Below are 27832 nucleotides of genomic sequence, written 5' to 3' on the forward strand. Positions count from 1 at the left end.
AAATAAGAAGTGTGTCAATGTGTTTTATACCCCCATGTGAGCATCCTGCTTTGTATTACAATAAAATCTTGGCTGTTTATCTGATTCGGTGCTCTATGTGCAGTTCCACTGTGTCTCTCTATTAACCTTGCACAGCAGTTAGCTCGCACTTGGGGATCGCTTTTGATCTACTCAGATAAGGGAGTCCTCGCACATACTCTGCACTGTGCACAACACAAAGTGACGAAGGGGAGGGTCAGAAGGGTAAAGACTTTACACTTTCATCATGAAATTAAATTTATTCTGTAAAAAGTTGGATCACTATACACTCCTTCAGTTTTCTATATAAGTATACATTGTTTTCATGGAGGATTAAAATAACCGTGGAGGCAACCATTCATAGGCTGGACAAGAAAGTAGCCCAGTGATTCAGTAGAAACTAGAGATAGCGCACAAGGAATGACGAACTTGGATAACTACAGTCCAGAGGTAGACAGATTTGCTCGTATAAACAGGTAACAAGCAGCTTATCCTGCATAGGGTAATATGAACAGTAGGGAACGATCATCCAGGTGCCTACTCTGTAGGGCGGGAAGGATTGCAGAGCATTCCTGTTCTCATAGGGTATCTACCATCTACAAACACCAAAGGAGGTCATTCTATGGCTGAACCAACAGTCACGAGAATGCAACCAATCAAAAAACACTACACAATGGCTGCTTCCACCAGTACCTCAGTAAGGTCAAAGATTTTAGTAAACGGATTGGCTGCTTTCCCACGAACACTGGTTTTGTCCAACTGTAATCATACTAGAGGTCCACTTTTATGTACGATCAGGTTTTATCTATGCAGATGTCATTTCCGTAGGATCTGCGGAGATCCTAATGATCAATATTGAAGGTGCACTTTAAACAATGCCAGACAGATCATAGTACTGAAATCACAGATCTGCTCACACACATACAGGTCAGTCTGGGGCAGGGCCAGCTTTACACAAACATGTCAACCTTTATTAACGCCAAGCTCTGTAGACACAAACACGCTATTACACAACACACGTGTAGTGGTCACATGTACTAACAGAAACCAGCGCTGAAGGTAGTATAGCAGCACTCATGTTTATTCCAGAAGTTTGTGCGGGGTAGAGGCCCTGGTAATGGACGCTGACGGGAAACTTGATCCGCGGTGGAAGAGGCGACTCTCGGACCACCATAACTCTGCAGGGAGAGGGAAGGGGGAGACACAGAGTCTGGGGACAGGGGGGGGGGGGAAGAGTTGGTTTCAGGTAGACTAGAGAGTGCAGAAACATACAGATAGGTGCCCATCACCAAGTGTGCAAATCAGGCAGAGGGGGTAGTGTGCAATAGCCCATGGCCTATGCAATCGAATGTGTACAAAACATGATTATGTAAAAAGTATCTCCACGGAATCGTATCTAAAACACACGTACGGGTGTGCATGTCAGAAGGTGCAATTGGTCCCTTTTTACGCTTTCGTTTTTCGGTCATGTAGAGAGCTTACCACAAGCGGCTACACAGTGTCACACGTGTACACATACCTATGCAGTGGTCAGTGTGTGTGTGCTGGTTAGGTAGACGAGCAGTGATTACAGGTGGGGGGGGGGGGGGGGCATGTAAAAGTGATTGGAGGGGGTAGAGAAAAATGGGGGGGGGGGGGGGGATGTCTCCGTAGATCAGGCCAGTCCCATCTCTTCTAGAACGCTACGCGGTGACTCATCCTCCTGCAGAGAGAGAGAGCGCATGGGTCAGACAGGAGAGATATACACGCTGCGGCATGGCTCCTTCTGCCCCCCACCCAAATTCTTCTACACTCATCATCAGTCTTTAAACCAGAGACTCTTCACGTCTGTTTCAGGACCACCGCCTTCCGTATATATTTCATTCTGCACATATATACACAATAGAATAGTCTTCTACTTTAAACTAAGGCTAATAACCCCCATGGGGCACACGTATTATATACTTTATCCCGTAACTCACCCCCAGTGTCCAAAATGCCTTCCACCCCCCGAGCTGAAATATCAGCTCTCCAAAGCCTTATAGCTTCCTTTATCTCCAAATCACTCCCCTCTCTGTACCCTGTCTAGATATTGTTAAAAAACAAAACAAAAAAACCTAATTGCCTCACATTTTTACTTGATAAATAAAAAAAAAAAATGCTGCTTGTGCCCCCCTATTAACCTAATCACCCCCCCCCCCCCCCCCCCCCGATCAACCAACATTCCCTGCTTAATCATCAATACACCTGTCTTACTTCAATCACCCAGGAACATTTTGTACCGCTACACCTAATAATCAGCATTTAACTCTGAATTCCTTTCCTCTCCCTTGTGCCCCCTAATCATTAATAACATCTCCCTTCTCTATCCATCATTTACAGCCACTTATCACAGCCCATACATCTCCATTATTGCCCTAATTTGCCACCATGCTGCTGAAACAATACCCCTCCCCCCTCCCCTCAGTTTTGTTGGATCATTAACATTCCAAGCTGCTCTTTCCATTTAACACCCATTCATCATCTCATTCAAACACTTCCTTCATTTCTCCGAACAGCACACGTCCGATCTGCTGCCCGCACCCATGGCTTATGCATTGCCCCCCCACACCCTCCAATTACACCCCCTTTGCTTACACGGACGTAATCTCCCCACCACACACTCCCCCCTCCCCTCTTCCCACTACCTTCAGTGTAGAAATTTGTTGCTATGAAAGTGAGTGGGTGGGAGTCACTGAGCTGTGACAGGACAAGAGATGTGTGATTCATCCACTGCAGAGAAAGGGGGGGGGGGGGGGGGGGGGTTAGGGAGAGCAAGAAAGACACAAAGGGAAAAAAAAAGAAAAACTAAAAACAGCTGAGAGCGAGTCAAACGGAGACAGAGAGGGCGTAAAGAGAGAGGGCTGCGAGGGAAGACAAGAGAAAGTTGCGAGAGGAGACGACTCACCTCCTGTAACATGTCGGATTGCTCGATCGCTTTCAGGACGCTCTTCTTAGACGTGTCCTGAATTTCACCCCCCATCAGGAACTCGTCAAGGATGAAATACGCCTTCTCAAAGTTAAATATTATATCCAGCTCACACACCTGTTGGAAGAGAGGGACAGATTATAAGTATTTATAACACACTGAGATTTTACACTGCTCTCAAAACGGTTGAAGCACAACGCTTGCTATCGGAGCCACAAATATGCAGAAATAATCAGCGCTCTTTACGCTATAACAAAGCACTAGAGATAAAAGCTGAAAGATGTCCTTACTGATTATATCTAATTCATCTAAAAAACCGGGTAACGATCCTGTTCTAATGACCAAATAATCACAAGTTATCGGTGCGCACATGCATAAAGCAAAGCCAGCAATAATACAGGGAGATGTTTGGTTGCACTGACCGAATGAGACAGACAAACAAGAACAAAAACAAACCGATGGTGCAATGTAACAACACACAGTGAACAAAAGTACACAAATCACAGACAGATAGTACACATGTAGCAAAATATTTGCACGGACAAGGATGAGTGACCAAAGCTACCGTGTGCTTCAAATAACATATGCACAAAGTGAAACAGTGAAAGCGGGGAGGAATAAAGCTACAGCAGATAACGAATGAATGAACAAGCAATAGATATAATAAAAAAAAAAAAAGTAGGAGGCAGGCGTAAACTAAACTTCAGACAAATGACTGGGTGAGTAAGCAAAATGTAGACGAATCCAGAAAGTATAAGCAGGCTGCAAGAAAACAAGATGAAAGGGGCACAGTAACCCACAAAGCTACAGACAGGCAGCAATGGAATGACAAGCGAGAGACACACACCGAGGAAGACAGTAAAATAGACAGTCAGAGGCGAGTTACAGAAGGGAAAACAATGGACACTGGTGACAGTCGTGCGCAAGGGAGACACAAAGACGTAACGTGGAAGAAGGGTAACCAAGATGGGGCAAGGAAGACGACAGACAATGACATAGGCAGGCAGCAGAGCAACCACTAGTACATGAGACAACAGCACAGCAACAGAGAAGACAATCATGTCTGTTGCTGGGCAGCCAGCAATGGTAGAGGTCCATTTACTGCATGGAGAGTGCGTGGGGAGGGGGACAAGATAAATCAGCATTACCATGGTGGCAGATAAATGCAGGTAGAGTAAATACACAAGGAAAGGACACAGTAGCAGAGAGACTGAACCCTACACGTGATAAACTACTTAAGACTCCTAACTGGGAGGATTATACACAGCCCGTGATCTCTGTTAAACCTAATTAGCAGAACATGGACTAAGGCAACTTGGCGCAGTTATCAAGGTAAACGGGGACAGGAGGGGGGCGCAGGATTACTACTTACGCTGCCAAAATATTTGTCCAGCAGCTCCACATATCGGTGAATTAGCTCCAGGGTCAGTAGCTCATTGTCTTGATCTTCAACCGCACAACAGAAATACAGACTGGCATATCTTGGAGGGAGAAAGAACTTGGAATTACAGAACAGAAATGGGACAGAATCTCTATGGGACGGCCTGTGTGTCCCGTCCACGTTACACTGGTGCCTCATGTGGAGGACCACTAAAACCCATTGTTGGCATTTTCTGAAGGGAACATTACAGATAGGATGGGTAACGCTGAACAGTATATTCCTCTCACTTTATTACAGACAACTCATCCCACATTGGTAGAATAAAGAGCTGAGCCTAAGTGTGACATCACTGGTCATGTGTGTGAATCAACCAATCCACGCACTGCATTAATGCAAATTTAAGTCTGTCAGTCATTGTCTGTTAGTTTAGTTACAGAGGCTCCTCCCACCTAACACGGCCACCTGCTGTAGGGGAGTGGCAGAGAGAATGATGGACAAACTTACTTACGCTAACACTCCAGTTATTTCATGTATATTATGCAGTTCTACACGCCGGAGATGACAAGTATGCACCATTTTATTTTTTAACATAGCTCATCGAATTTCACCCAAACTAAATTTTTATTGGAATTCTCTTATTTCTTCCATAGGTTAGACCAGTGTTGGCTAACCTGTGTCACTCCAGGTGTTGTGAAACTACAAGTCCCAGCATGCTTTGCCAATATATAGCAGCTTATTGCTGGAAGGGTATGCTGGGAATTGTAGTTTCACAACACCTGGAGTGTCACAGGTTAGCCAACACTGGGTTAGACCCTACAAAGTCATTTTATACTAGCTCTCATACAGTCAGACATCGCTGCAGACGGCCGGTATGAGTGCTCCTGTGACATGGGTTCAGAGAATCCATTCAATACTAGGTGCTGGGATAAAAGCAACTAAGTGCTGCATTTAAAGGGACAATGAGAACACTCCTCTCAGCAAGAAACCAACAAAACCTCTCCATTTATTTATTTATTTATCGAACTGGGCAGGCGAAGTGTGTATGGGTGCGAGTCACAGTTAAAAAGAATTCCACATATGGTAAATTAGTTGCACTTAATTATTACATTAGCAAAATGAGGTAATGGCGTATTATGTCGCAGCATTGCTCTGGGTACGTACAAGGCTGACCCTGGTGGAGATCACTAAATGCGTAGTAGTGCAAGGTGTGCATAAGTGATACGGATGGAACTTCCACAGAACGTAAAGGGCCACTCTGCCTTTAGTGAACTAAGAGAAGAATTCCGACTTTAAAGGTAGTTTTGTTTCAGTGTGTGGTTGTTACAGCAGTAATATATAAAAACCGCATACAATATCAAACCATTCCTGCGATGGCAAAGACATTAAGTCAGTTAAACAAATGTAAATTAGTCAGATTTTAGTATCGCTATGCAGACAATGTCCTGAGAGCGAGGGGACATCAGGTCCCGTCGTTATTACACGTGTCCTGAGAGCGAGGGGACATCAGGTCCTGTCATTATTACATGTGCCCTGAGAGCGAGGGGACATCAGGTCCTGTCGTTATTACACGTGTCCCGAGAGCGAGGGGACATCAGGTCCCGTCGTTATTACACGTGTCCCGAGAGCGAGGGGACATCAGGTCCCGTCGTTATTACACGTGTCCCGAGAGCGAGGGGACATCAGGTCCCGTCGTTATTACACGTGTCCTGAGAGCGAGGGGACATCAGGTCCTGTCATTATTACATGTGTCCTGAGAGCGAGGGGACATCAGGTCCTGTCATTATTACATGTGCCCTGAGAGCGAGGGGACATCAGGTCCTGTCATTATTACATGTGTCCCGAGAGCGAGGGGACATCAGGTCCTGTCGTTATTACACGTGTCCCGAGAGCGAGGGGACATCAGGTCCCGTCGTTATTACACGTGTCCCGAGAGCGAGGGGACATCAGGTCCCGTCGTTATTACACGTGTCCGGAGAGGGAGGGGACATCAGGTTCCGTCGTTATTACACGTGTCCTGAGAGCGAGGGGACATCAGGTTCCGTCGTTATTACATGTGTCCTGAGAGCGAGGGGACATCAGGTCTGTCGTTATTACACGTGTCCCGAGAGCGAGGGGACATCAGGTCCCGTCGTTATTACACGTGTCCGGAGAGCGAGGGGACATCAGGTCCTGTCATTATTACATGTGCCCTGAGAGCGAGGGGACATCAGGTCCTGTCATTATTACATGTGCCCTGAGGGCGAGGGGACATCAGGTCCTGTCATTATTACATGTGCCCTGAGGGCGAGGGGACATCAGGTCCTGTCATTATTACTCCTCCCATAGGAAAGTTCTGCACACTCGCAGGCACTCATACCCTTGCAGATTTCCTCAAAATTGGGCAACATGGAGGCACAGTTGTTAGCATTGCTGCCTCACAGCAATGGGGTCATTGGTTTGATTCCAACCAGGGCCCTATCTGAATGCACTTAGTGTGTTCTCCCAGTGTGGGTTTCCTCCCACAGTCCAACAACATACTAACAAAATAGACCCTAGTGTGTGCCTGTGTTAGGGACTTTAGCTTGTATGAATAAATGACTACCTATCCTTTGTACAGCACTATATAAAGAATAATAATAATATAAAGCATTTGCACTGCAGAATTGTCATAAATGAATCTTCAAGTCTTTCTGCAAAATAGATTCTACAACTAATAGGTGCAAAGGAGAATCATGAAAAGAAAGGAGCTATTTACAAAGCTGCACAACTGGTTGCCCTTCTGGCTCGAGGAATCACAGCACTCCTCACCAACTGGGGTCCAGCTACAGGAAAGTGCCCACATACAAATAACGACGTCTCCATTTTTGTGGAAGCCACAACCCCCCCAGTTTTACATTCTTAGATCACAAAACCGCAAACGGTCACCCCAAGCTTTAGAAAGGAGGGTACATACCCAACCAAAAATTACAGTTATCTGTTATGTGCTCCCTCGGCAAACAGTGGCATCTGCACAGGACTAAATGTCCTGTGCTATGTAAAGTACCCTGTGGTACTGAGTCCCTTTGCAACACGTATTTAGTACCAGAAGACACGGTGAGTTATCATGATTTGCATGTACGTATATCTGTGTTATAGGTCATGGATAAGACTTTCCACTGACTGTGGACCTTGGGCTCTTTGGACACAGAGCGAGGGTGTGATAAGGAGAAGTATCGGATCATTTCATTTTGCAGACGTGTTGTTGAGGGTGGAGAAGGGTCTCACCTTTTGTAGACCACTTTGAGGTCCTTCCACTCCAGGAAGCTGCACATCTTGGGTTTACGGCAGAGCACGGTCTGCATTAGGTCTCGCACCAGCTTCTTCTTTTCCCGCTCCGACGTGGCGACGTACCACTTCTGCAAGCGGAGCTTCCCCTGCCGACTGAACAGCAGCATAAAGCGCATCTGTGGGGAGAGGGCACAAAAAGATTCCATTAATGCAAGAGGAGCTACCCCTAGCGGCTAACCAAAAGTACTGCAGCCCCCTCTACTCTAAACAAAATTAAAGACAACAAATCTACTACATATATCCCACTAATAAATGAAGATGCAAGAATGTGGGGAACACAATATAAATGGCACATGTGTGAAAACTTAACCAAGGACAATTCTAATCTAATATCCAATGCAATAATTAAATGGAGAAAGCCTAGGATCGCTCAGCGGAAGCCCCTGGGAAAGAAGAACACACTGATCTGCTGATTTCAGGCACAATCACCTGATAGCTGCATGATAAATACAGCATGAAACGTTTAATAACACGACCTAATCCATGTGCATTTAAACAAGATACTTGTACAATACAATGCACCACTAAAACACCCCCCCCTCCACCAGTGGAATGATCTCCCACACCCCATCAGGTTAGCCTCTACTCTCCAAGTGTGCCATTTAATCAAGTCTATCAGCCCCCCTCCTAAAGCTGGGTAGACACTACAGAATTTTCCACCAACTTTTTATGGCGATCGATTTTACATGCGATCGATGGTCCGATCTCTCGGTCCATGGACTGCATACACACTAGCCTTGTTTTAGATGATAAAGGGAAGAGCGGCCATCCCGTTAGCGACTTTTTACAGCCATGTTGTCGTGAGCAATGATTGTAATTTCGTACTCACTGTCGTGGATCGGTCGGAAACTTTGTCTCGGCTATCACCTACACTCCCCTTGATGGTGCCACCCTTTTTGAGTCCTCCCCTTCCCTGTAGAATGTAAGCTCTCAGGATCAAAGCCTTCTTTCCTCGTGTTCATGATCTCAAGCCTACTTCACATTGGACATTATCTTCACTCTCCCTCACAGTCCTGTAAATAACTTAATCTTCAAGGTATTATTCATTAATTAGTAGATGTCTGGTATTTGCATTATTTTGTTTCTTCTATATATTATGTAAAGTGTTATGGACCATTGCTGTCTGTTTATTGTATACTGCTGTAAACATCACGTAGGGCGCTGCTGATCTTTTTCGGCGCCTTAGTAATAAAAGATAATAAAATACATATAGATGGAGCATTGGCTTTCCCAACACATATGTGAATAAGCCCTCTCAATCTTAGAGAGAGGACTACCATTAAGTGCAATTTTCACATAGAGACATTCTGCTAAAACCAGTATATTCAAGGACAGGATAACGAATGCATGGATTAGCCCATTACATGCCAGCCATTCCATAACTTCTGACAAGAGGCACAGCCTCTATTGCAGGCATGGCCAACCAGTGGCTCTCCATGTGCTGTGAAACTACAAATCCCAGCTTGCCTTGCCAGCTATCAGCTGTCTATCTACGGACAAAGCATGCTGGGGCTTGTAGTTTCTCAACACCTGGAGAGTCGCAGGTTGGCCAAGCCTGCTCTTTTGTATTTTAGTATTTTATAATATCCAGTCTGAAAGCATCTGCACAAAACATATCACACCCCAGAGACCACATGGAAGCTCTATGTGTAACAGTGATGAAATTAGGCATCCACAAAGGAGGACCCAATGAGCACAGCATTAAGCAGCTGAGTGTAAAGTCACTTCCACCAGCCAGACAATATAATATCATTCGAATATCCCAGCGCTGTAACTCCTGACACCGTTATTACCTTGGCTGACACAATGCCTATCTATGGGGGAATTCAACTGGCCGCGTTACTGTAAAAAGTAACGCGGCTTGCGCACTATTCCAGTTATTACGGCAATAGTGCACTTAAATACCGTTATTACAGTAGTTTCAACATCGTGGAGCTGTGAGCAGAAAGTCGGGTAAAATTTACCATAATAACGGTGATAGTTTTCACGGCGCTACTTCGGGGGGAATTGAATTCCCCCCTATATGTTTTAAACAGCACTCAGAAATTCCATATATGGAAAATCCACCTATGGAGTGCAAATTAGCACCTGGAAAAACCATGCTGCAATAGGGGGTGCAAATACAATGTTGTTTGCATGCAAAACTCCAGCCTGCTTTACATATAGAACACAAATACTGGGCAACATTATTATACGTGTTAACTGCAACTCGTAACATATCATTGTCAAAGATATCTACCGATACAACTGAAAAAATAAATAACCAAGTAGTGGACCAACTAAATAACAGAGAGCTGGAAACAAACACATGTGTAAATGAGAGAGACCAAGCATATGGCAAGCAAAACTTTCCAAAAAGATGTGGCAACATTGGGTGGATGCGTATACGCCAGGTTAGCGATATCAGTGTATTAATATGGCGGGCAAGGCAAAAACAGGCAAATTAATGCAGACATATGGACTACAAGGGGCAGCTTCAATTCCCTGCGTTTTTCTTTACAACGCGGGTCGCGCATTATTACCATTACTACAGTAATGGCTGCGCATGATTACCATTACTACGGTAATGTCAACACTAATTTTTGCTCCCAGCTCTCTGAGCCGCGACCATACATCTGTGTTAAAATTACCGTAGTAACGGTGATAATGCACAGCTATTACTGTACTAATGGTAATAGTGTGCGGCTGTAAATATTCTCGCAGAGAACTGAATCTGTCTCTAAATGTCAACCTTTGGCGCGAGCAGCCAGTTTCATCAAAAACTGCCTGAGGAAAACTACACAGAGCAGGTTATAGTCAGGTTGCAGTGCGGAAACCCGTACATCACACTGGGCAATGCACATCTGCAAGTTCAGCATTGTAAAGAACACAGACAATGGACTACCGAGCAGAGGGCATGCAAAGATGAATCATCCTTTACCATGTTTTCAACAAACAGGGGAGTGTGTAGTGCCAACCTAAAGAACTAGATAATAAGTGAGGCATAGTTTGGGTGCAGTCATTCCCTTAGAAGGCAAAGTCAAAGCTAATCGCCACTAAGTGTTTATCTTCACTCCATGCTGTAGCATTTATCTACTGGTGGAAGATGCATCCTCCAGGATCACTATCTAATCACTCTTTCCGTGTTAATTTCTCTAGAACAACCTCCACTCCGCTTCCTTTATCAGTTGAAGTATCACAAGACTCAGTCCTAGGTCCTCTGCTAAGCAGGATGGATTTTGTCATTATATAAGCATGCAGTGATTACACCTATTCTAAAAAAAACAAAACAAAATTGTGACCCAAACTCTGTCCCATCTCTCAGCTCCCATGCCCCCCCAAGCTTCTAGAAAGACTTGCCTACACTTGCCTCACATGCTTCTTTCCTCAAACAACCTGTTGGATCCCTTCAGGCAGGCTTTTGCTCTAAACACTCCACAAAGACTGCGTTGACTAAGGTTGTCAATGATTTGATCACAGCAAAAACTGAAGGCCATTACTCTTCTAATTATCCTGGATCTCTCTGCTGCATTTGACACTGTTGACCACTCTCTCCTCATACAAACACTACAATCCCTAGGTCTTGAAGGCACTGAACTATCCTGGTTCTCATCCTACCTATCTAATCGTTCTTTCAGTGTTAATTTCTCTGGATCCACCTCTGCTTCGCTTCCTTTATCAGTTGGAGTACCACAAGGCTCAGTCCTAGGTCCTCTGCTATTCTCTATCTACACCACTTCTCTTGGAAAACTAATAAGCTCCCTTGGATTTCAGTATCATCTCTATACGGATGATACACAAATCTTTCTATCTTCTCCAGATCTCTCACCAAATTTTTTGTCTCGAGTTACTGACTGTCTTTCTGCCATTTCATTCTCGGATGTCTTCTCGCCAACTAAAAACTCAATCTTTCAAAAACAGAATTAATAATATTCCTACCCACGAATAGAAGCTTCCTGCCTGACATTTCTATTTCTGTTTACAACATGACCATAAATCCCACCCCGCAAGCTCACTGCCTAGGTGTAATCCTTGACTCGCAACTATCTTTTGTCCCCCACATCAACTCTATATTTACATCATGTTGCATACATCTAAAAAACATTTCCAGAATATGTACATATCTCACACAAGACACTGCAAAAACTTTAATTCATGCACTCATCTCCTGCATTGAATACTGTAATTCCCTCCTTACTGATCTCCCCAAAATCAGACTCGAGCCCCTACAATCTATTTAGCATGCAGCGGCTAGATTGATTCTCCTTGCAAATCGTTTCTCTGGTTGCCCGTTTTTCAACAAATCCAATATAAAATTCTTCTAACATACAAGGTCATCAACTAAATTGCACCGACATACATTTCCTCACTGGTCTCAAAATATCTCCCAACTCGACATCTCCGTTCTGCGTCTCTTGTACTCTCATCACTTCCTCCCATTCTCGGTTAGAGGACTTTTTCGGGTTGCACCCACTTTGTGGAATTCCCTCCCACCACAAGACTGTCCTCTAGTCTTTAAACCTTCAAGTGTTCTCTGAAAACCCATCTCTTCAGACAAGTTTATAATATTCCTCTACCACCCTCTCAATCTCCCTAGGTTACCCTATTATCACCCTCTACACAGCTAACACAAATCAGCCCTCTCACCAACATAGTTGTGTGACGGAGCATAAAGCCCACTCAATACTTTGTAACCTTTGCATTCTAGCTGGACAAATATTCAATATAATGTAGCACTTACCCTTGTGTAACAAACCATTGTCCCACAGATTGTAAGCTTGCGAGCCGTGCCCTCTTACCTCTCTGTCTGTATTACCCAGTATTGTTTTATTACTGTTCCCAATTGTAAAGCGCTATATAAATAAATGTTGATGATAATGACAATGTCTCCATCCACAGCATGTAGTCGCCCAATCATTCAAAACATTCTACAAGTTACCCAAAGACTAAGACTTTACAAAAGCTGTAAAAATAAATTGCAAATACAGGAAGTAAATGAAGTAAAGACAGATTACCCAATGTGAAAGTAATATTCATTGAAACACCTGACAGGCTACTTATGAAATAGTTGGACTATCGGGGACACATGAATAAGAGTGACAACTCTTTCTAAAAATCCAACACAACACATATAGACTATAGACTATAGAATATAGAACGTGCATTCAAATATTATAAATAAAAAAAAACATCTCAACTAGGAGAAAATTTTTCTTACTGAAGTAAATGAATCACAGACAATAAATGTATTTATGTTCCACCAAGGCAGTCCATCTAGAACACCTTGTGAACAAGTTAATGTAAAACTCAGGAGCCAGTCAATGAGATCTAGAAACCTTTAAAGCAGGCCTGGCCAACCTGTGACTCAACAGATGTTGTGAGACTACAAGACCCATCATGCTTTGCCAGTAGATAGCCTGTCGACAACTTGACAGGGCATGCTGGGACTTGTAGTTCCACCCACACCTGGCGAGCCACAGGTTGGCCAGGCCCTGCTTTAAAAGATATGTGCAGTCATAAAATTAAATTTCATACCAGTCCTACCCCCAGGTCCTATAGTATGCTGCACATGAACATCTATTTATATCAACAGGGGGGGGGGAAACTGTGCATAGACTACTTTCCAACACTGCCAAGAACTGGGTATATTACCCAAGTCTGCATTACTTCATCTGACTCAGGTGGATGCATAATGTAAATGTAGAAAAACTGGTAGTGTGTATATAATAATAATAATAATAATAATAATAATTATTATATATATATATATATATATATATATATATATATATATATATATATATCTCAGAGTCCGTGCTGATGACGTGTAATGAGGGTATAGAGTCACTCCCCCACCTGTCTGGACATATGCCATCTGGGCACACTATGCACCCATACACTGACCATACAGACAGGTCCCTGCAGCTTTATCCGCTGTCTCTTACCATCCTGCTGCCTGCTCTGTGGACCGCCTCGACCCCTTGTTACGACCCGCGCTCAGGCCTCGGTCCCCGGCCTCTCGTGGCTCAGTGTCCGGACCTGGTGCCTCCTCCCCCGGCCTCACCCCGTAGGGAGGGAGAGGGATAGGGGGAGGGAGGTCCAACGGCGCATGCGCGGGATCAGCCCCCTTTCCTTTTTTTTTTTTTTTCTTTCCCTCCAGCCGTACCAACAAGGTGAGCTACGGAAACACGCGCGGTCCAATCGTTTCCTGTCGATCCTTGTCCACAGCCGGGGTGGGGCTATGATACTGTAGTTTCTATGGTAGCACCTCACCCCCTGTCTCGGAATGGGCGGGGTCTCGTTGCTCGGTTTGTGTCGCCGGAGTGCGGACGCGTTCTAGATAAATTCCCCATAAGAAGTTGACCAGGAAAGAAAGATGCCATTTTGTTGGTGGGAAGAAATTCTTTTTTTTTTTTTTTTTTTTCTTTTTTACTCGCCTAATCGTTTTGATTCTCTTATTACCGACACTGAGGTACATTTACACACTTGCTGAGTGTTCCTAAGGGTTGGTCCCAAGTTTCTAAAAATTGTCCCTGTAAATTGTTGTCCCTATTTTTCAGTATTAACCAACTGGAAACAATAATCCCTCGTTTTCTTCACGTAACAGGCAGTTCTCACCATATTTAATGAATGTAATTATTTAAAATGCAAAACTTTACTCCAATCCAGTAGAGATGACATGATGGGGATTGTAGCAATGTGTTTTACATACTTGCCAACTCTCTCGGAATGTCTGGGAGACTCCAGAATTCCAGGTAGGTCTCCCGGGAGAGCTGGCAATTCTCCCGCATCTGCCCATTTCCTAGTGTAATGAACAGATTTTGAGCCTCCATGAGGCTCAAAATCTCGGAGAATCGCATAATTTTGACCCGCCCACTGTGGTAAAATTACGTCATGGGGACGGGACAAAATGACGCGTTTCTCCAAGTTCCACTCCCTCCCCCCCGAGACTCCCGGAGACCAACCTGGAAAGGATGGCAACTATGATGTATCAACATCAAAGTGTCTCTGAAAAGTATTCTCAAATGTTGGTGTTAAATATGATTTTTTGTTAAGGCCTCATAAGGCCTTTGTTCAGCCATTTTATTGTAACTTGTATAGAAATATTATTTGCTAGAAGAGATTATTCATTTTTCTGTTAACTTGCAGTTTTGCAATATGTGAGCCTATGGCCTTGAAGTTGAACTAATAGGGAACACCTGAAGAATGTAACCAGTTATGAAAACAATAATGAGCTTCATATCCAGCTGGTAGTATGGGAGCTGTATCCATGGTGTTACACATAGCATATCTCCAACTCCCCTTGAGATAAGAAATAATAGGCTCATCTGTCCTTAGAAGGGGGAGAAAAGTAAACACCTCAAGAATACGTGAGAAAGTTAATCAGTAGCGCTTCTCATAAACTAGTGGTATAAACTATTGTATGCATATGACGTAGGATTCATTTATTCAGTAGCCTATAAAAACCTGTATCTTTGTATCAATAAACTAGAGAATATTCCTTGCATACAGAACTTGGTCTGTGTCAATTCTCTCCAGCTGATTGAAGCGCTTCCAGATATACTTGACACCACAGGCTGACTTGGGTCAGAATTATAGATCTAACAACTTGGAGGTCCCACCGAGATTCGCTGTCCAGCAGGCTACAAGACAGACAACGGAGGTTTCCCAGCACATTGAACCCCAACATCCGCGGTCAGTAGATTTCTACTCGTTGGTCTTCCTAGTCTGGGTCACCTCATGTCTGTCTGAGGCACCTGACACGCGAATTTGTGAGTCTCAAGTAGAGATGGTCACTGACCCCCGTGTTTTGGTTTTGGATTCGGTTTTGGATCTGGATTACCGTCGTGTTTTGGTTTTGGTTTTGGTTTTGCAAAACCGCCATTGCGTGTTTTGGTTTTGGTTTTGGTTTTGTTTGGTTTTGTTTTGCTATTTTTTGGGAAAATCCATGTTTTTGGGCCTAAATTAACCCAATTTAGTGCTCCAACTGTTTTAGAGACAAGTAATCTAATTGTTGAGGTAATAAATCATCCAAAAAAACAGTTTAATTCTTCGTTGGTAGGCCTATTCTACACACAAAACAGATTGTCTTCCTCTCCATCTATGCATATTGGCAATGCAGCCATCGTCTTTGAATGTATATTACACCCTACACTTATAGTTAAATATGTAAAGAAATGGAAAAAGCCAGTTTGCTTTCTGTCTCTCAAGGCCCCCCTCCACTTGTATAAAATAGCAAAAAATTCAGCCATTATAGACTGTACAATATTAATTGACATGGAGAAAGCCAGTTTGGTTTCTGTCTCTCTAGGCCCCCCTCCACTTGTATAAAATACTAAAAAATTCAGCCATTATAGACTGTACAATATTATGAAAAATGGACAAAGCCAGTTTAGGGTCACTCTGTCTATGACACCCTACCCTTAAGGATAAATTGCCCTAACAGCAGCCTTTCAAGATGGTATGTGATATGGAAATGCCACAAGTCCCTTTCCTCTTTGGGGGTAGATTGCACCCTACACTTACATAGAAAGTTTTAAAAAGATGTTATCGGCATCATCTTCAGCTTCATCCTCACCCTCATCAGTGTGTACGTCATCATCACAGACTATCAATTCATCGCCGCTTGAATCCGCCATTAGAGAACAGTCAGTGCTTGGATGTCTTGGATGGTGAAGGCCTTCCTCGTGGAAGATGTAGTTCATTTTTATAAACATCATTTTCTCCACATTTTTGGGAAGTAACCTTCTACGGCGATCACTGACTAAGTTCCCTGCTGTGCTGAACACTCGTTCAGAGTACACACTGGAGGGTGGGCAGCTTAGGTATTGCAAAGCAAGTTTGTACATGGGTTTCCAAATGGCTTGCTTTTCTTCCCAGTAAGGAAAGGGACTGTCTGACATTTCCATATCAACTACCTCTTGAAAGTAATCCTCCACCATCCTTTGCATGTTTATACTCATATTGGATGGACTTATGGGCAAAGTGACACTTTTTTTTGAAAAATCCTTCAAACCAGCCCAGATGTTAAATTGTTCTCGTCTGCCCCCTGTGTCTTCCCTGCTTCTTTTTTGGAAATTTAATTTTTTACGAGCAACAGCTTGAGAAAGTGAAGGAGGACACGTCGTCAAGCCGAGGCCCAGTTCAGCGGCCAACTTGCTGAGCAATAGCTCCTTGCAAAAGTTCACATCTCGCTCATTTACAAGTAAAGACTCAATGTAGGTTTTAAACCTTGGATCAAGCACAGTGGCCAAAACGTACTGATCCGAGTTCAAGATCTTAATAACTCGAGGATCATTGTGAAGCGAATTAAGTACTTGATCGACAAGGCCAACATACTTTGCTGAATTGCTTGCTTTCAGCTCCTCCTTCATTTTCTCAAGCTGCTTTTCCAATAGTCTAATTAAAGGAATGACTTGGCTCAAACTAGCAGAGTCTGCACTGACCTCACATGTCACAACTTCAAATGGTTTCAGCACCTTGCACAGCACTGAAAGGATTCCCCACTGTGCAAGAGTGAAATACATCCCCCCTCCTTTCCCAATGTCATGACTTGTGCAATATGCTTGGATGGCTTTGCGCTGTTCCTCCATCCTCTGAAGCATGTACAGGGTGGAATTCCACCGAGTTACCACCTCTTGCTTAAGTTGGTGGCAGGGCAAGTTAAACTGCTCTTGGAGCTGCTGTAATCTCCTACATGCTGTGGCTGAATGCCTGAAATGGCCTGAAATTTTACGGGCCACCGAAAGCATCTCCTGCACCTCACGGTTATTTCGTAGGAAGCTCTGCACCACCAAGTTGATGGTGTGAGCAAAACAGGGAATATGTTGGAAATCACCCAGCTGTAATGCTCGCACTATATTGTTGGCGTTATCTGAAATGACATACCCTGGGGAGAGTCCGAGTGGTATAAGCCATGCATCAATCACATCTCTCAGTTTGCGTAACAAATTGTCAGCCGTATGCCTGTTAGTGAAGCCGGTGATACAAAGAGTGGCCTGCCTGTGACAAATGTTACGTAGTGGTGTACATGCTGCTGCTGTTCCTGCTGGTGAAGGTGAATGACCAACCCAGTGGGCTGTCACAGTCATATAGTCTTTGGTTTGGCCACTTCCACTTGTCCACATATCTGTGGTTAAGTGAACAGTGGGCAGAATGGCATTTTTCAGCGCAATCTCTACATTTTTACACACTTTTTGGTATAGTTGTGGAATAGCTTTACGGGAGAAATGGTGTCGCGATGGAATTCTGTAACGCGGACACAAAACCTCAATTAACTGTGAAAAACCAGCTGCGTTTATTGTGGAGATTGGACGCAGATCTAACACTAACATTGCAGCCATGGCGTCTGTGATTCGCTTGGCGACTGGGTGACTGCTGTCATATTTGCTTCCCCTCGCAAATGATTGTTTCACAGTTAATTGCTGAAATGTAGGACTGCTCATTTTATTCACCTGCCTCTGGGATGACGATTCACCCCCAGCAGCAGCAACAGCAGCAGCAGGACTAACGCTTTCTTCAGAGGAATCAATAATAGTGCCGGAGTCATCCAGCCTTAAGTGGGATGCCGGGCTAACTCCGAGCGCTACTGAGGATATTGATGAGGATGGTGTGGTGGGTGTATTTTGTAGCCGTCGGTATGTCGGTGAGCGGAGGGTCTTAGCTGATGAGGGAGTGCTTGTATTCTTTTGGGAAGAACTTTCAGCTTTTCCCAACACTTTGCCATGAACTCTCGTTAAATGGCGTAACATAGACGAGGTTCCAAGATGGTTAAGGTCCCTCCCTCGACTGACTGTGGCTTCACATACACTACAAATGGCTATACAATTGTTGTCTGGATTTGGGTAGAAATAATTCCACACATAAGAAGTGGATTTTTTTGTTTTATGCCCAGGCATGACAATGGCCTTTTTCTTGTCACGTGCCAGAACTGCTGCCACTGGTGCAGGACTTACACAAACAACCTCATCCTCATCAACATCCTCATTAGCGCCCTCGTCGCCTACACAAATCTCCCCCTCATCCTCTTCTAATTCCAAAGTGGCATCCTCAATTTGGGTATCACCGGCTACACTCGGGCTATTAAGGCACACATCAGCAGAATGCTCACGATTAGACATCCCACTGTTGGATGGACTCTCCACAGGGATTGTTGTCATTTGTGAATCAGAGCAAATATTCTCCTGTAATGCCTCACTGGTATCTTGCAGCTCAGCTTTGACGCGTAACAGTAGTTGTGCACCAATTGTAGCCTGGGTAACTTTTTGGGATCTGCCACTAATAGCCAAAGGTGAAGGCCTCATTCTCTCTTTGCCACTGCGTGTGTAGAATGGCATGCTTGCAATTTTTTTTTTATCGTCACTTAACTTTTGCTCAGTTACACTTCTTTTTCGCTTCAATACAGTAAATTTTTTTTTGGTTTTTGTTTTTTGCACTAATTTGAAAACACTCTGTTGTTTGACATCGCCTTGGCCAGATGACGTACTGGGAACACTAACATCAGGACTGGTGACAGAACCTGGTTGCTCATTTAGATCATATGTGGACTGCTTTGAATCCATTCTGAGCGCAAACCACTGAGGAGTGCTAAAAATTATTGAGTAGATACTGCTGACAGATATGACTTTTGACAGCCAGAAATATTAATGCACAATTAGGGAGGACACCCCAAAAACACTGAGGAGTGCTAAAAATTATTGAGTAGATACTGCTGACAGATATGACTTTTGACAGCCAGAAATATTAATGCACAATTAGGGAGGACACCCCAAAAACACTGAGGAGTGCTACAAATTATTGAGTAGATACTGCTGACAGATATGACTTTTGACAGCCAGAAATATTAATGCACAATTAGGGAGGACACCCCAAAAACACTGAGGAGTGCTACAAATTATTGAGTAGATACTGCTGACAGATATGACTTTTGACAGCCAGAAATATTAATGCACAATTAGGGAGGACACCCCAAAAACACTGAGGAGTGCTAAAAATTATTGAGTAGATACTGCTGACAGATATGACTTTTGACAGCCAGAAATATTAATGCACAATTAGGGAGGACACCCCAAAAACACTGAGGAGTGCTACAAATTATTGAGTAGATACTGCTGACAGATATGACTTTTGACAGCCAGAAATATTAATGCACAATTAGGGAGGACACCCCAAAAACACTGAGGAGTGCTAAAAATTATTGAGTAGATACTGCTGACAGATATGACTTTTGACAGCCAGAAATATTAATGCACAATTAGGGAGGACACCCCAAAAACACTGAGGAGTGCTACAAATTATTGAGTAGATACTGCTGACAGATATGACTTTTGACAGCCAGAAATATTAATGCACAATTAGGGAGGACACCCCAAAAACACTGAGGAGTGCTAAAAATTATTGAGTAGATACTGCTGACAGATATGACTTTTGACAGCCAGAAATATTAATGCACAATTAGGGAGGACACCCCAAAAACACTGAGGAGTGCTACAAATTATTGAGTAGATACTGCTGACAGATATGACTTTTGACAGCCAGAAATATTAATGCACAATTAGGGAGGACACCCCAAAAACACTGAGGAGTGCTAAAAATTATTGAGTAGATACTGCTGACAGATATGACTTTTGACAGCCAGAAATATTAATGCACAATTAGGGAGGACACCCCAAAAACACTGAGGAGTGCTAAAAATTATTGAGTAGATACTGCTGACAGATATGACTTTTGACAGCCAGAAATATTAATGCACAATTAGGGAGGACACCCCAAAAACACTGAGGAGTGCTACAAATTATTGAGTAGATACTGCTGACAGATATGACTTTTGACAGCCAGAAATATTAATGCACAATTAGGGAGGACACCCCAAAAACACTGAGGAGTGCTAAAAATTATTGAGTAGATACTGCTGACAGATATGACTTTTGACAGCCAGAAATATTAATGCACAATTAGGGAGGACACCCCAAAAACACTGAGGTGTGCTACAAATTATTTAGTAGATACTGCTGACAGATATGACTTTTGACAGCCAGAAATATTAATGCACAATTATGGGGGACACCCCAAAAGCGCTGGGGAGTGCCAAATATGAAGAAAAAATAATAAACCTCTATCCTCCTCTCTGCACTAGCGATTTTGGTTAGAGCAATTGCAAGAACAATATGGTATTCTCTGTCCCTGCTCTAATTAGCCTATGACTACACCCTGCTCTCTCCCTCTGTCAAATGGCGATGGATTGCTGTGGAGGCGTGTATTTATAAAGTTGAAGTATCGCGAGAACCGAGTCCCGAGATCCGACGACGTCACAATGACGTTCGGCCTCGATTTGGATTCGGAATGGGCGGGAGAGTACCGAGCTGCTCAGCTCGGTACTCGGATACCCAAAGTTCGGGTGGGTTCGGTTCTCGGAGAACCGGACCCGCCCATCTCTAGTCTCAAGTATCATCTGATTAATATAATACAGTATTAACCCAATTTGTTTACTGTAATTGTATTGTTGATTAGATTTTTGAAAGATGATTGAATTTTGAGTGCATGTGTTTGTACCTATGTATGATGTATAAAGCATAAAAGTCACATAAGACATTGATCAAAGAAGCATGTAATGGAATAGAGGGATTTAGAGAGTTATTGTTTTGAACATTGAGTGAACATTTTAGACACCATCCCCAGAGGTATATCAAAGAAGGGAGATTCTGTAATCTGCCCAAATTGTGTAAGAGAGATTTCCAAAAGACCTTCGTCCCAGATACTGTCAAAGAAGCTATTTAGCACGGACATCCAGTACAAGGAGTCCACAGAACGGGACGTCCAGTGCAAGGACAACCCACAGAAACTAGATAAGAGTCCCGATTTGGACTCAACAGAATACTGTCAATACGAGTAATATAGATAGTAAACAAATGACAGCAGCTCCCTCATAGATATGATGCACAAAGACTAAAGGAAATGGGGGAGTAGAAGGTCTGCAGGGAATTTTTCAAGAAAGCGGGGATAGCCAAAGATATGTGTGGATGGAGAAACAAAGGTGTTGCAAGTGGTAATGTGACAAGAACAAAGGGGTATTGAGATCAAACCCCAAGAGATTGTTTGAGGTGGCACAGGAAAGTTAAGAGATCTGAAAAGTCGAAATATATGTGGATATGCTAAATGCATCGGAAGCTGAATAATGAATCAAGTAGGTTGTATATTATAAATGTATGTTTGATCCTGTGCAGCTGAATAAGTGAAATGTGCCCCTCCCTTATTCTGTGTAAATGATTTCAGTGTGTTGAGATAAGAAGCACACTGTTTTTTGTTTTTTGACAATGTATGTAAAATTGAAAAAATGTGTCCGGAGTGCTGATTGATGATAACATGTTGAAGCTAACTTGTATTTAGTGTAATGCTGGGACTTGTAGTTCCACAGCAGTAGGCTGGAAGATGTCAGTTAAGTTTTCTTTCTCTGTATGTGAGTTTTGTCTCCGTCTTACTGCGTGTGAGAGAGATCCGTGATAATTCACATTGTTTGTTCTCTGTCTTAGTGCTCTATAAGGGAGATGTTTGATTTACTTTAAATCACAATGTTTGTCTGTCTTGTCCGTTTTTTACAAGAGACATGTTTCAAGGTTGAAAAAGTTGTACATTCATTGCTTAATGATAAGCTTTTAAAAAGATACAAAAGAAGTTTTAAAATGTTTGGTCCGATTGCACGGACAAGATTGTAAATAATGTACATTATCACTATAAGTACTAGTGTCAGAACAAAGCTGGCTGGGATCCAACAAGCCGTTTCTGTATTTGAACAAAATAATTTTGTTTCTGAAGTTCAGAAATATAGCTTTCTCTTTAATGAAGTTGAGAATTGTGGGAGTGAGCTTACATGCTGTTTTTATCTGTGTTAAAATGGCGCTGATGAATGTTCTCAGAAATCAGGAGGGTTTGTTATGCCTTTAAAGAAATGTTACGAGATAAAATGTTGTCTGTGAGCGAGACTTAAGTGAATATATTTTTACTTTGAACACGAAAATCACAGAATCTAGAAATATGTGTGAATATTTGGTCACGGGAGAGAGATTTTGTTGAGAAAATGTTGAATGATTTACAGACACAATGTATTGTGTCTAACGAGAGTACTCTGATTTATGAGACAGTGCTGCTTTTAAAATGGTTGAATACTTGGAACCAAGATTCCAGATTGAATGTTTCTAAACCCGGAAATTTAATTAGTGTCATTTAAAAGGGCTGTACTAAGAGATGATAAGAAAGGAGTGGCTTTGAACACTCGCCCAGGTCTCGTCACTTTGACATTCTCTATTTGTGAAATTAGGGACTGCCCCTTTGAGGAAATCAAGGCATGGAACGCATAGCGTCACAGTTAAGCTTTTAGCAGCTGTTCACTGGTTACCTGATAACAGTATACACGCATGTTACAGTTACAGTAATTCCTAGTAAATAAATGTTAATCTCTATGCAAAAGTTTTTTTTATTCACAGGTCTCCAGCTGCAAAGACCCATTAGGCAATCCAGATTGCATTGATTTAACTTCCAATGCACCATCTTTGCACCACAACAAACATAAGTATAAACTAATGAAGGATTTAAATAACGTAAACTCTTCTGAGTAATGATTACCTTGTTTTGGAAGAGATATTAGAGTTTATGTGCTATTCGCATAGCAAATGCATGAACTAGGTGGTTTTTCTGTATGTGCAGAAAGCAAAAGGTTTTTATTTGTATCCTCATTACAGTTTTGAGTAAATCAGTGTTTGTAAAGACATTTACTGCCCTTATTTACTGTGCTATAATTGTCATATACTGTAAATAATTCTTTTTATTGTGGGTATGGTAATGCATTGATGGGAATTCTATATTTTTACAGAAATGAAAAAGATTTAAGACTTTAAGAGCAATTGTATGTGCTCCTGCATTAGCACTTCTGGATCATAGCAAGCCATTTATACTCTCCTCTGAGCAGAACCAAATGTTTAACCAATTTTAAGCTGAAATAACTTCAGCGCCAGCACTGGCTTTGCCAGATTATGACAAGCCTTTCACATTATTTTGTTATGAAGTCAGTGCACATGTACAAGGAGTACTGACACAAATACATGGTCGCAAGCTAAGGTCACTTGCATACTACTCTGCTTTAGTGCTTGAAAAGAGTATAGATATTGTGCTAGGACACCCAGTTACCTTAACGGTATCGTACGTTGTGACAGAAATCAAGCACAAGCAAAACATTTGTTACCGGCCAGATTTACTAAGTATGAAGATATACAGCACAAAGGACATTCCCTCCTATTGTGAAATGAGTGACATATAACACTTGCCGAGCGCACTGTGTATTTTCTTCCTCCCTTTCCTTTTTTATTAGAAAAAAAAAAAAAAAAAAAAAGGAAGCACAAGAGGCCCCAGAGCCTCTCATGTTCACAGATATATGTTAAGACCTTCAGACAAGGGGAATCTGAGTAAACTGTATTTTAAGTTTTTTAAAAGTCCAAGGGAGACCAGAGAGGGGAGTTCATTGATATTAGCAGGAGGAATATAGATTGCACGTTATTTTCCTTTGCTGTGCGCTGTAGATGTGTACTAGACTAGAAAGGAAAGCCAAGTTTGGAAGAACCAGACTCAGGCCCATAGTAATGTATAGATCATTATACATAATTAGAAAATTCTAATATGAAAGTTTAACCCAACCAAATAAAGAAAAGAGCAACCCATGACTACAGGGGTTTATACCCAATGCAGGAATGTGTTTGTGAGTATTGTGGCCCAACACATTATTATATACACTAATAGAACTGATGATGTGGCTTATTAACAGGTTATTTAAGCTAAGTGTTTCTCTTCCAGAAGAATTAAAGTTACCACATCTGTCTTAACCGTTGTACTGTACACTCCATCTAATGAGTGTAAACTTTGTGGAACTCAGAAACCAAGAACCTTTTCCTTGGATTCCACATGCTCCTTACTGAAGCCTATCCTAATGAAGTAGCACTGCTTACTCCCAGTAACGTTACACTTAAGCAGTGCACAATGTTGAATCCTGCTGCCTTATTGCAGCAAGTTTCAAAAGATGGGAGAAGTACCTGTATATATTGGGGTTACCCTAGGGATTTGGGGGAATTCCATTCCAGCTTGAACAGAAAGAAAGGAAAAAAAAAATGCAAACAAAATTTTTCTGAACATGATTGCATAGAACTAATGAAACAAGAATCTCTGGTTTTATCTCACATTAAAGATAAACCATTACCAGATGCAGACATCACTCTTTTTGTAGATGGTTCACACTATCACATAGATCCTGTCCCGTATACAGGGTGTGCTGTAACCACACACACAGAAATAGTGATTCAACAGACTCTACCGAGTCACATGTCAGCACAAGAAGCTGAACTAAAGGCCCTGACACTTGCATGCATATATGCAAAAGGACAAAGAGTAAATATTTACACTGATTCAAGTTATGCATTTGTAATTGCGCATGATTATGGCCCTGTATGGAAAAGTAGGGACCTTATGGGTTCAGCAAGCAAACCAGTCAATATGATGAACATACCAGGGCACTGTTCACTGCATTCCAGCTGTCCTCCAGACAGTGATGAAGGTGAAGACACACACAGAGATACTACCCCCGAAGCTAAGTGAAATAGACCAGGCCGCACGAGAAGCCGCCATAGCCCCAGTACCCCAAGGGGAGTCTATTTACATGGTGACCCCCTGACCCCTGTTTGACCAGAGCACACTCCAACTTATGGAAAGACAAGCAACAGAAAATAAGAAAAAGACTTGGGCAATACATGGAGCACTAGAAGTGCAAGGAGTGGTGTAAAGGTCAGCGTTTGTGTCTGCCAAAAGTAGTTTATCCCATTATGGCCAATATAGCACACGAGAAAGTGCATCTGGGAAAAGATGCTATGGTTGTACTCACTAGCAGCTTATGGATAGTACCAGGGTTCGCCCAAGCAGCACAGTCGTTAGTGGCAGAATGCCTAGTCTGTGCACAAAGTAACCCGAGTAAGTCTGTCCTATGGAAAAGCACACCCCAGACATAATATCCCTATAAGAGGATACAGATAGACTTTATAACTTCCCAAATGCTCGGGCTTTGAGAATGTGCTTGTCTGTGTCAACTTCTTTAGTCACTGGCTGGAGACATGGCTGTATAGAAAAGCAAATGCTAAAGCATTAGCCAAGAAAATTGCGAATGAGGTAATCTGATGATATGGTGTACCAGAGGTCATTGTAAGTGACAGAGGGATACACTTTACGGGGCAAGGATTCCAGAAACTATCACACCCCCTACAGATCCCAAAGTTCAGGATGTATGGAGCGCCTTAATGGTACACTGAAATTGAAAATGCAGAACATAATGGCTGAAACAGGTCTGCCATGGATCTCATGTTTACCTGCACTCAGTAAAAAATACTGCTAGGAAAGACACAGGTTTAACACCATATGAGATATTGTTTGGCACAGCAAACAGAACAGGCTGTTATTTTCCATAGCAACTACACCATGTATATAGTGATTTGTTGAATTATGTTGCCTTATTATAGAAACAACTAACTGAAATACATGGTCAAATATTCTCCTCCATTGCAAACCCTAATTTTGATACAGGTACCCATAAACTGCACCCTGGGGGGCTGGGTGGTCGTGAGAAAGCACATCAGGAGAAGTCTTGAACCCAGATACAAGGGTCCTTATCAAGTCCTGTTGACGACTCCCATGGCAGTGAAAGTACAGGAAAGAGACACCTGGATTCACGCATAACACTGCAAAGTCTTCAAATCAGGGGAGTCTTGTTCTGATAAATAGAAATGACTGTCTCATTGTATTGATATGTCTTGCCAGAATAATTGTGACTGAAGTAGGGATTAAGGCCTCCCTAACCCAGTATGAAACAGACAGTTAAGTGACATATTGCCTATGCCACTGTGAGAAACATATGGGAAGGAGTGCTCAACAATTTGCACTCATAGTAGAGCAAACTCTGAAAATGTCTTTGTGCAGATGCATAACCTCATTGGTAAAGTTGTCAGTAATGATTCATGTTGGATATTGGAAATATTGGCATTAGTAGCAAATGGTTTTGCAATCCTGTTGATCGTATATGTGAAAATGAAACTAAATATATGGCTGATTAAGAAGTTACTGACACTTGATTGTTGTCTCTCCAAAAAGGGAACCACTGAAAATCCCGAACCTCTGATGATCACAGAAATTACTTCTGAAACCTGACCAGACTATGAGTGTCATGAATTATTTGGACTAGCAAAGCCAAAGAACTGCAGAGTTTGCAACAAGAAACTACTAAAGATTGAACAAAGGACATGCAAGGCCTGCAGAACTACTATAGACTCATTAACTATCATTTAAGAAACCATCTTTTAAGAAACCATCTTCTAAGAAACCATCTTTTCTAGACATGGACATTTGCCAAAATGCATCTCCTCATAAATCAAGTTAGGACAGGGAGGATCACAGGCTTATTAGTGGGGGATGAGTTGACAGATTCCTAAGGGGACCAACTCTATGCATGTGGCCTCCTACATGTGTATAAGTACCTGCTTATTAAGAATGTGGTTCTATAGATAGGATTAGGTAGGTAGGAGGAGAAAGGGTCGAAAATTGAATAAAAGATGGGAAATGTTAAATATGATTTTTTGTTAAGGCCTCATAAGGCCTTTGTTCAGCCATTTTATTGTGACTTGTATAGAAATATTATTTGCTAGAAGAGATTATTCATTTTTCTGTTAACTTGCAGTTTTGCAATATGTGAGCCTATGGCCTTGAAGTTGAACTAATAGGGAACACCTGAAGAATGTAACCAGTTATGAAAACAATAATGAGCTTCATATCCAGCTGGTAGTATGGGAGCTGTATCCATGGTGTTACACATAGCATATCTCCAACTCCCCTTGAGATAAGAAATAATAGGCTCATCTGTCCTTAGAAGGGGGAGAAAAGTAAACACCTCAAGAATACGTGAGAAAGTTAATCAGTAGCGCTTCTCATAAACTAGTGGTATAAACTATTGTATGCATATGACGTAGGATTCATTTATTCAGTAGCCTATAAAAACCTGTATCTTTGTATCAATAAACTAGAGAATATTCCTTGCATACAGAACTTGGTCTGTGTCAATTCTCTCCAGCTGATTGAAGCGCTTCCAGATATACTTGACACCACAGGCTGACTTGGGTCAGAAT

General features: G+C 42.4%; 1 protein-coding gene and 1 long non-coding RNA gene across 2 annotated transcripts; one reads left to right on the forward strand and one right to left on the reverse strand.

Annotated features, from left to right (window-relative positions):
• Positions 1 to 963: 963 nt before the first annotated feature.
• On the reverse strand, positions 964 to 13736 carry AP1S1 (adaptor related protein complex 1 subunit sigma 1). The gene is made up of 5 exons (XM_075206514.1): positions 13577 to 13736; positions 7590 to 7768; positions 4338 to 4446; positions 2945 to 3082; positions 964 to 1720 (listed from the first exon to the last, which is right to left on the reverse strand). Exons 1-5 carry the CDS (start codon positions 13577 to 13579, stop codon positions 1673 to 1675), a joined length of 477 nt encoding a protein of 158 aa, XP_075062615.1. The 5' UTR covers positions 13580 to 13736; the 3' UTR covers positions 964 to 1672.
• Positions 13737 to 21072: 7336 nt separating this feature from the next.
• On the forward strand, positions 21073 to 27752 carry LOC142151159 (uncharacterized). Its single transcript, XR_012691156.1, has 2 exons — positions 21073 to 23196; positions 26241 to 27752. It is a non-coding gene; the product is annotated as an uncharacterized LOC142151159 (long non-coding RNA).
• The last annotated feature ends 80 nt before the right edge of the window (positions 27753 to 27832 follow it).

This window comes from Mixophyes fleayi, chromosome 4 (assembly GCF_038048845.1).
Source record: "Mixophyes fleayi isolate aMixFle1 chromosome 4, aMixFle1.hap1, whole genome shotgun sequence".
In the NCBI taxonomy this organism is placed as follows: Eukaryota; Metazoa; Chordata; class Amphibia; order Anura; family Limnodynastidae; genus Mixophyes; species Mixophyes fleayi.

Coding starts and splice junctions, on each gene's coding strand:
- AP1S1 (XM_075206514.1), bottom strand. Junction 3,083..4,337: donor TGGACAAATATTTTGGCAGC/GTAAGTAGTAAT, acceptor CTCTTCCAACAG/GTGTGTGAGCTGGATATAAT. Junction 1,721..2,944: donor AATCCGACATGTTACAGGAG/GTGAGTCGTCTC, acceptor CTCTCTCTGCAG/GAGGATGAGTCACCGCGTAG.